Source organism: Lethenteron reissneri, chromosome 26 (assembly GCF_015708825.2).
Source record: "Lethenteron reissneri isolate LAM-NWPU_2019-01 chromosome 26, ASM1570882v1, whole genome shotgun sequence".
NCBI lineage: Eukaryota > Metazoa > Chordata > Hyperoartia > Petromyzontiformes > Petromyzontidae > Lethenteron > Lethenteron reissneri.
The window spans coordinates 15,974,320-15,982,804 of NC_083804.1; the positions used below are offsets into that span (position 1 = coordinate 15,974,320).

The 8,485-nt window shown below is 62.8% G+C and overlaps 1 protein-coding gene across 1 annotated transcript in view; it reads right to left on the bottom strand.

The window, feature by feature from the left end:
* Positions 1–291: 291 nt before the first annotated feature.
* The window catches only part of LOC133347963 (protein phosphatase 1 regulatory subunit 29-like), an 18,636-nt gene continuing 10,442 nt past the window's right edge, over positions 292–8,485 (bottom strand). The window contains exons 2-3 of the mRNA XM_061560728.1: positions 2,722–4,923; positions 292–2,688 (exon numbers count right to left, since the gene is read on the bottom strand). Of these exons, the coding sequence (XP_061416712.1) occupies positions 1,937–2,688; positions 2,722–4,753 (2,784 nt within the window). The 5' untranslated portion in view covers positions 4,754–4,923 and the 3' untranslated portion in view covers positions 292–1,936. The remainder of the gene's footprint in view (positions 2,689–2,721; positions 4,924–8,485) is intronic.

An 8,485-nucleotide genomic window follows, 5' to 3' on the forward strand; every position in this document is an offset into this window, starting at 1 on the left:
GAAAGCTCTGCCCCCCCCCCCAAAACCATAATAATTTTTTTTAAATAAAACATGTTTCAAATCGCTTTAAACTATTGTCATTGTAGTGCGTATTTAATGTGGCGCTGCACTCTGATGTTGTAGGAGAAAACATTTATTTAAAAAGTCTATTTAATTAAGTAGAACGTGTTGTCTATATTTATTTAAAGTTGCGCATTTTGATGTGACGTCACATCTCTCAACCCCCCCCCCCCTCGTCACACATCGTCACAAATGTCTGACCCCCCCCCCCAGGTGCGTGACGTCATTTATGGACGGCCCCTCACGTACCAGACACTCCACACACCCGGAGTGTGCGCGCCCGAGTTGGGGGGTCGTGGGTCACCGGCGCAATCGCCTCTGTAAACGAACACGGTCATAAGAAATTATCAATTACCTGACGTCATAACGGGGTTGGGATAAGGTAATGAAACAATCGGCGTATGACGTCATAGCAACAAAGTTGAACACGGCAATAATATACCCATGACGTCGTCGCAATAGGTTTGAACACGATCATAAATAGTTGACTTACAACGCCGTTACCAAGAAAGTCTGAAGATGTAATAAATAATCGATGTGTGGCGTCATCGTAACAAGGTTTGAACGCGGCAATAAATAATCGTTTGTGACGTCACAGCAACAGGCGGGAATGCGTAAATAATCAAGCTCAGGACGTCATCGTAAAAGGTATGAACGGAGGAATAGATGATCGATTTTGATGCTATAACGGGGGAGGGGGTGGGTGGCCTTGGAGGGGATACACAATCGATTGATGACGTCATCGCAACGTCACAAAGCTACTCCCCTTAGCGAGACACGTGCACGGGGCACGCGTGAATCATTTGCTCGCAGGGGGGGGGGTAGGGGTGGGGGGGGGGGCATCTTTCCCGCAAAAAAATCGACGGGAAACTCTCCCGGCCTGCCCAGCCCAGCCCGGGGAATTGGATCCGAAGGGGTCGTAATTTGTGCGAAGGCGGAACGAGGCTTTTATTTCTTCCCCCACCCACCCACCCCCTCCGCCGAAACGTGATGGAAGAGCCTCCGGGTTGCCGCTGCCTCTCTCTCTCTCTCTACCCTTTGCCCAAAATTAGCGGCCGTACAAACTAATCCCATAAACTACGGCGGGGTGAGGGTGGGGGTCGGGGGGCTGTGCGTCATTCAGGCCCCGGCCACAACCGTGGAAGGCAGCAGCGTCAATCGCAGCTTCCACCGCGAAGCCCAACAACACTGAGGGGCGGGGCGGGCGGGGCGGGGAGAGGTCAAGGGGAGAGGTCAGGGGGGGGGGGGCAGGGGGGGTCAGGAGGATAGCCCGGGGTTGCGGGCGGGGGAAGGGGGGGGAGTTCGCGGCTGCCGCTATCAACGCAAATCCACGCTTCATGCAACAGTGAGGAGCGAGCAGCCACGCGGGGGATAGGGGGGGTCGTGGGCTTGGGGGACAGCATTGGGGGGATGGGGGGGGGTAGAGGGAACCCGGGGGTTGACCCGACCCCCTTCGCGAGTTGATGTCAACACCACCCCGCGTCTGGGCACCGACAGGCGTCAGCCGTTACGAGCCCCGGGTTCAAGGTCGGAGCGAACTCGCGCCTCGGAATCGCCGACAGTGCCCGCGGCTGCTGCGGATAACAAAAGCGGTGACCCCTTCCATGACCCGGGTCTCCCCGCTTCTCCGGTGGTAGAGGGGGGGGGGCAATTAATCTCAGTGCCCCCCCCCCCGCGCTTAAACAAACAACTCCAATCGCTCACGCGGAGGGGATCGGGGGAGTGGTGGTGGGGGGGTCCCGATTGATGATCACCAAAAAACGGAGGGTGGTGGTGGGGGAGGTCCACTCCAGGGCTCCCACCACGAAACCCCCTGGCTCTGTGGCCCCCCACTCCCTCCACAAATCCCCCACAACCCCATGCGCCTAGCGAGCCCTCATGGCTTCTGCTGCGCTGAGACGCCTTTCCAGAAGTCCAGGATGTCATGGAGGTCCTCGTCCGTGGCGAGCTGAACCTTCATCTTGAGTGCGTGTCCCGCCGCCATATGCTCCTCCTCCACCTTCTTGTGCTGCTGTGGCTGCTGCTGTTGCTGTTGCTGCTGCTGCTGTTGTTGCGGCTTGAATCGGACCCAGATCTTCTGCACGCTCTTAGCCGAGTACTCGGGGCTGGAGTAGTACCCCGAGCGCTGCGAGCGTGGGGACAGCTGACAGTAGGCGCTCCTGGCCTGTTGCTGCGGCTGCTGCTGCTGCTGGTGATGATACTGCTGCAGCTGTTGTTGCTGCTGCTGCAGCTGCTGCTGCAGATGCTGCTGCGGCTGCTGCTGCAGGGGGAGCGCCACCGTGGGGGGCACGGGGACGGCGCAACCGAGGGCGCTCATGACGGGCGCGCGGGGGAGCGGCACTCCCGGCACGAGGCTCGGGGAGCGCAGCCCCAGCGTGCCATGCCGGAGCGCCAGCTGCTGCTGCTGCAGTTTCTGCTGCTGCTGGAGCTGCAGCTGCTGCTGCTGCAGCTGCAGCTGCTGGTGCTGGGTGTACGGGGGCGGCTGCTGCTGCTGCTGCAGGGGCCCCGGGTAGGAGTGGCGGTGGCCGTCGGGGCCCTGGGCCTCCAGGCGCGTGGACACGGTGGACGTCACGGAGCCGCCTCGCTGCACGGGGGCGCGGCCGCCCCGGGGGCCCCTGTCGTGGGCCCCCCCCGCCGTCCCCCCCGCCGCCCCCCCCGCGCCCCTCGGCTCCCCGCCGCCGCCCTGGGGGGCCCCGTACGCAGGGTCGCTGCCGCAGTGCGGGCGCCCCCCCGCGGGGCGGGGCCCCCCGGGGCGGCGCGGTGAATGCTCGGGCAGGAAACTCTTTTGTGGCGCGGGGCCGTAGGGGTCCCCGTAGGAGGAGGACGAGGCGGAGACGGCGATGGCGGCGGTCGGAGGGGGTCCCGGGGCGACCCGTTCCTCGGCCCCCCGCAACGCGCTTGGGGCGGGGGGCCCGGCGGGGGGCTCCGGGCCCCCCGGAGGAGCGGTGGCGCCCGCCTCGGACTTGAGCGCGTCGATGCAGTTGTTGATGATGCGATTGACCTTGTCCACCTCCTTGGCGATGGTGGCGATCTCCGCCACCGAGTCGCGCCTCTCCTCCGCCCCCCGCCGCTTGCCGCCTCCGCCGCCGCCGCCGTCGTGGCTCTCAGCGGCGGGGTCGCCGGCGCCCTCGCCCGTACGCACCTCCAGGTAGTCGCCCTTGGCGGTACGGGGCGCGTCGCCCGCCACCTCCGCCGCCGCTTTCGCGTCGTCCAGCTCGGGCGGGGCGCCTGCGGCGGCGACGGGCGGCGGGCGCGTCGGCGTGCCGCTCTCCGACTTGGTGGGCAACAGCTGGTAGCTGGCACCGCCCGCCTCGGTCTGCGAGCCCTGGCGCATGTCGGCGAGCGTCTTCTTGAGCGTGGCCGACTTGCTCCGCTGCTGCTGCTGCCGCTCCTCGTGGCGCCGCCGCCGCCGCAGGCAGCAGTAGACGGCGCCCAGCACGAACGCCATGCCAGCGAGGCAGTAGAGGGTGGTCATCGCGTAGTGGCGTACCGCCGAGGAGGCGGCCGCGTCCCACCAGCCGCGCGGGCGCGTCTCCACCTCGGCGCACTTGATGTGCTCGCGCCGCCCGCCCTTCATGTACGCTACGCAGAACACGTAGGTGGTGCCCGGCTGCAGGTCCTTGAGGCTCACCGTCTCGTCCGTCAGCGGCAGGTGCTTGACCACCTCGGAGGCAGTGCCGTTGCCGCGCACCAGCATGTACATCCTGCTGCCCACCCGCGGGATGTGGATGTCGACCACGGCCGACGTGGGCCCCACCGACTGGACGCTCATCCTGGGCAGGGCGCCCTCCACCGTGTACTGGACGTGCACGCGCGGCTCGGGAGCCGGCGTGAACTCCGGCCCCGCCGCCGAACCGCAACCGTCGCCTCCGCCTCCGCCGCATTCGTCCACGGGAGGCACCGTGGCCTGCAGCGGCGGCAGCGTGGGCCTGCGCTGCGAGTCGGCCGAGCAGTTTTGCGCGAGCTGCTCGTACGCGCCGCGCTGCTGCCGGTCGTTGCCGCTCAGCAGCGGCAGGAGGCCCGGCTCGCAGGTGGCCCGCGGCTCCCACAGGGGCTGCTGGAAGTAGAGCCAGCGCAGGAAGGGCAGCAGGGTGCAGCCGCAGTGGAAGGGGTTGCCCGACAGGTTGAGCAGGCGCAGCGCGGGCGACGCGTCGAAAACGTGCTCGTCCAGCCACGCGAGGCGGTTGTCCGAGACGTCGAGGATGCCGAGCTGGGGGCAGGGCCTTAGGGCCGTGGCGGTCACCACTTCGATGCGGTTCGACTGCAGGTAGAGGCTCTCGAGGCCGGCGAGGCCTCGCAGGAGGCCCTCGTCGAGGCGCGCCACGAGGTTGTGGCTCAGGCGGAGCACCCGGAGGTTCCTCTGTGACGAGAAGGCTCCGTCCTCGATCGACTCGATGGCGTTGTGCGTGAGGTCGAGGTTCGTGAGGTTCACGAAGCGCCGGAGCGACGCGTGCTGCACGGAGCGGATCTTGTTGTTGTTCAGCTTGATGTCCATCACCGTGCTGTTGATGTGCGGCGGGATCGACTCGTAGGGTGGCTGGTTCTGGCTGCAGATCGCCTGCCACACGAACTCGCGATCACCCTCCAGGAACCAGCAGTCGGAGCGGCAGGCCGGCGGCGCCAGCAGCAGCAGGAGAAGCAGGAGCGGCAGCAGCAGCGGCAGCGGCAGGTGGAGCGGAGGGGACGAGGCCATGGTTGGAGGCTCACTCCTCGATGGCGAGGGGTGGGTCCCGCGGGGGGAGGGGGGGGGGCGGTCACGGAGGTTGCTCCTCACGTCGGCGGTAGCGCGGGCTGCAGGGCAGCCCGAGGGGTCATGGCGGGAGTCAGGGACCCGCGAGGGGATGCACGCTCATCATGCCAGGCCTGGGGGGGAGACACGGTGGGGGGAGACACGGCGGGGGGAGACACGGCGGGGGCCCAGGCGGCAATCGTTAGACTCCGGGAACCCCCGAGGCCTCGAACCGGGCACCCCGGGAGACAAACAACAGGCATCACGCACTCACACCCACGGTATCACATCCTCAGTATCACACCCACGGCATCACACCCCCGGCAGCATCACCCAACCACACCCACGGCATCACCCCCCATGGGATCACCCAATCACAGCAACGCCATCACACCCTCACCATCACAACCTGCCGAGGGATCACAGGCGCACAACCCCGGCAACGCCTCACGTGGCTTCATCAGCAGTGACAGAGCCTGTGGGTGAGCCTTGACCGCGGGACATCGCTCCTCGTTAGCGGCTCATTAACGCGCTCCTGGCTGGCTGGGGCGCCCTATGCCCCCCATTAACGCGTTCATCAATCACTCCCCCCCCCCCCCGCGTCCCGTTACACCCCCCCCCCACGCCAACTCTTACCACATCCGCTATCGCCAGTCAAGCAGCCCTGCCCGCTGCGTTCGAGTCCGAACCCAGGGTTCACTGATTAGAATTTGATTTGTTATCTATTTGTCCAGGAGAGTCACGCCGGGTCGTACGACTCTTTTACAGAAGGGCCCCCCTGCTGCGGCTACATGGGTTTTTTTATATTGTGTTAGATCGCGTAAATAGAAATGCGTCGTTAAACCTGCCACTACCTGACACAGCCAATGAGTGAGGATTTGTCACGGAAACAAAACGCGCTCAATTAGTTACTCGTTCAGCACAGACCGGCGGTGTGTTGGGGAGTGAAGCCACAACTTTTACAATGCGAGCACCGTAGCGTTTCGCCGCTAATCGCAAACCAGCCTCATCAGGCGACAGCCAGGATTGTGAAGAACCCCGCCCTGTTGTCATGACGTGCCCAGGAAACCTTAGAGCCCCCAACAACAACAAACCCCACGCCTTACGACGGAGGGGGCAACGCTGTATCCCCGTATCCCCCGTACAGATGGCGATAGGGCACCTTCCTCCACGCCCACGGCCGAGAGGGGAGTTTCACGACGACATCTGTGCGGTGATCCACCGCCAACCGACCCACAGCGCTGGGCTGAGCAGCGTGGGGGACACTCGGCTTGGCTAGGGGTCACGTTACTTTGTGGGGTGGGGGGGGGGGTCCAGGAAAAGGAAGTTCGGGGGTTTGCCGACGCTGGGTCTACTCCAACAATAAGAACGCCCCAAAAGGCGTTGCCTCCCCAGCCATGGCCGACTGGAAGTCGCAGTCATCGTAGTTACGCTCCGAGTCGGGGTCTCCTCGTTTGAGGCCGAGTCGACTTAGGGGAGGCCGAAGACTTGCCCGAGGACTTTGTGCGGCCATGACCGCCAATCGAACTCGGTTCACCGAAGTTCGTAGCGAAGTTGACATACATCGCGTGCGACTGTGTGTGTGCGCACCCGAATCTGCGTGCGTCTCTGCGTGTGCATAGGGGGAGCACTGCGCTACGAATCCGACGAACCCCTCCCCCCCACCCCCGAGTTCGACTCAATGCTCTGGACCCAATGATAGTGGCGAAGATTTGCAACGCTTGTGGGCCTCTCCTAGATTGAACCAGCCTCGAAATGAGTCAACTGATGCGATGTGTAAACATCGGGAACTGGGAAGACAAAGGCGGCTGCTGAAAACACCCCCCCCCCACCCACCTCCTACGTGTGTCGTGCCGGCCTTCATAGGTGCTCACTAAGAACACTTGCCCTATCAGTCTGCCAAGGCTATACGGGAGACATTTATCTGTGTGTGTGTTGTCTGTCCGTTGTGATTTCTTCTCCACAGTATGCGTTGTTGTCCAGGGTGTGTGTGTGTGTGTGGCGTGTGAGCGCTTGTTATTGTGATGACATTGGTGGCATGTATGACCGTATGCTGAACTCGTTTCTCACCGCACGTGGCCGACCGTGCTACTTCCCCAACAGTCTGTGAACGACTAAACGTGGGAACTTTATATTGGTTTATATTGAGTTCTGTATGTGTGTGTGTGTCCGCGTGCGCGCGTGCGTGTGTGTTTTATTGCGGCGTTACGAGGCTTGTTGTGATTGTAGAGAGAAGAGTCTGGATTTTTAATGTGAATCTCGCCATGTATTTTATCCGTAAATGGGGATGTTTATGACTCGTGTTAAATTGCGTCCTTGCAGTGAGACGGGATTTGTGTGATGCGAGCGAGCGAGCGCGTGCGTGTGCGTGTGCGTGAGTGACAGTGTTTGTGTGGGGTTGATGCGTCTGCCAGTCATCTCAGTCAACCCATGGCACCTGCCGGGGTACGTTCCGTGACCTCCTGCCAGCGGCGAACCTTCGACACTTCACGTGGCCTCAAAGTGCACGTAGCCTGGCACAGGCGCCGGAGTGACGATGCCGCCACTAAGTGGTGAACGGCGGTTGTTGTTGTTGTTGTTTGGAGATCGTGGGGAGCGGTGGGCCAGTGGTGAGCGCGCTTGCGCTGCAAACCTCACGAGCCCAGTTCGATTCCTAGTCCACGGCCAAGAGCAGTGACGATTATCTGAACCGGTCCTGGGTCCCTCCCCTAGGTTGTCTCGGCCTGAAATAAGTACCTGGTGTGGTGTGTAAACACTATCAGCACTGGGCAGAGAGACAAAGGCGTCCGGGCGTGGTTGCTGGCCACCCACCCCCTCATTTGCCGTGCCAGCACTTGCCCCGACAGTCTCTTGAGGCTATATGGGAGAGGATCTATGCCTTTGGTGGATAATAATTATTAATCTTCGACTTAATTTCAAACGAGTCCCTTTGTGCGGTGTGTGAAGTTATAAAAAAACACACACACACGCAAATTCGTTGTTGACGTGACAACCCTTTTGCTAATTGGCTATGACGGGTGGTGGCGGGTTTAACGACACATTGATAAATGTACGCGATCTAACCCAAACAAAAGAATAACGTGACACTGCGCGGATGATATTGGTCGCGAAAGCCTTCGACGTGTTAAAGCGTGGACGGTCTGTTGGTGGTGGTGTTTGATGTTTAATTTGCCCCCCCCCTCACTACCCCCCCCCTCACTACCCCCCCCCCCCTCGCTACCCCCCCCCTCACTACCCCCCCTCACTACCCCCCACCCCCCTCACTACCCCCCCCTCACTACCCCCCACCCCCCCTCGCTACCCCCCCCCTCACTACCCCCCCCTCACTACCCCCCCCCTCGCTACCCCCCCCCCCCTCACTACCCCCCTCACTTCCCCCACCCCCCTCACTATCCCCCCCTCACTACCCCCCACTCCCCCTCGCTACCCCCCCCCTCACTACCCCCCCCCCTCACTACCCCCCACCCCCACTCACTACCCCCCCCTCACTACCCCCCCTCACTACCCCCCCACTCACTACCCCCCCCTCACTACCCCCCCCTCACTACCCCCCCTCACTACCCCCCCCTCACTACCCCCCCCTCACTACCCCCCCCTCACTACCCCCCCCTCACTACCCCCCTCACTACCCCCCCCTCACTACCCCCCCCCTCACTACCCCCCCCCTCACTACCCCCCCCTCACTACCCCCCCCCC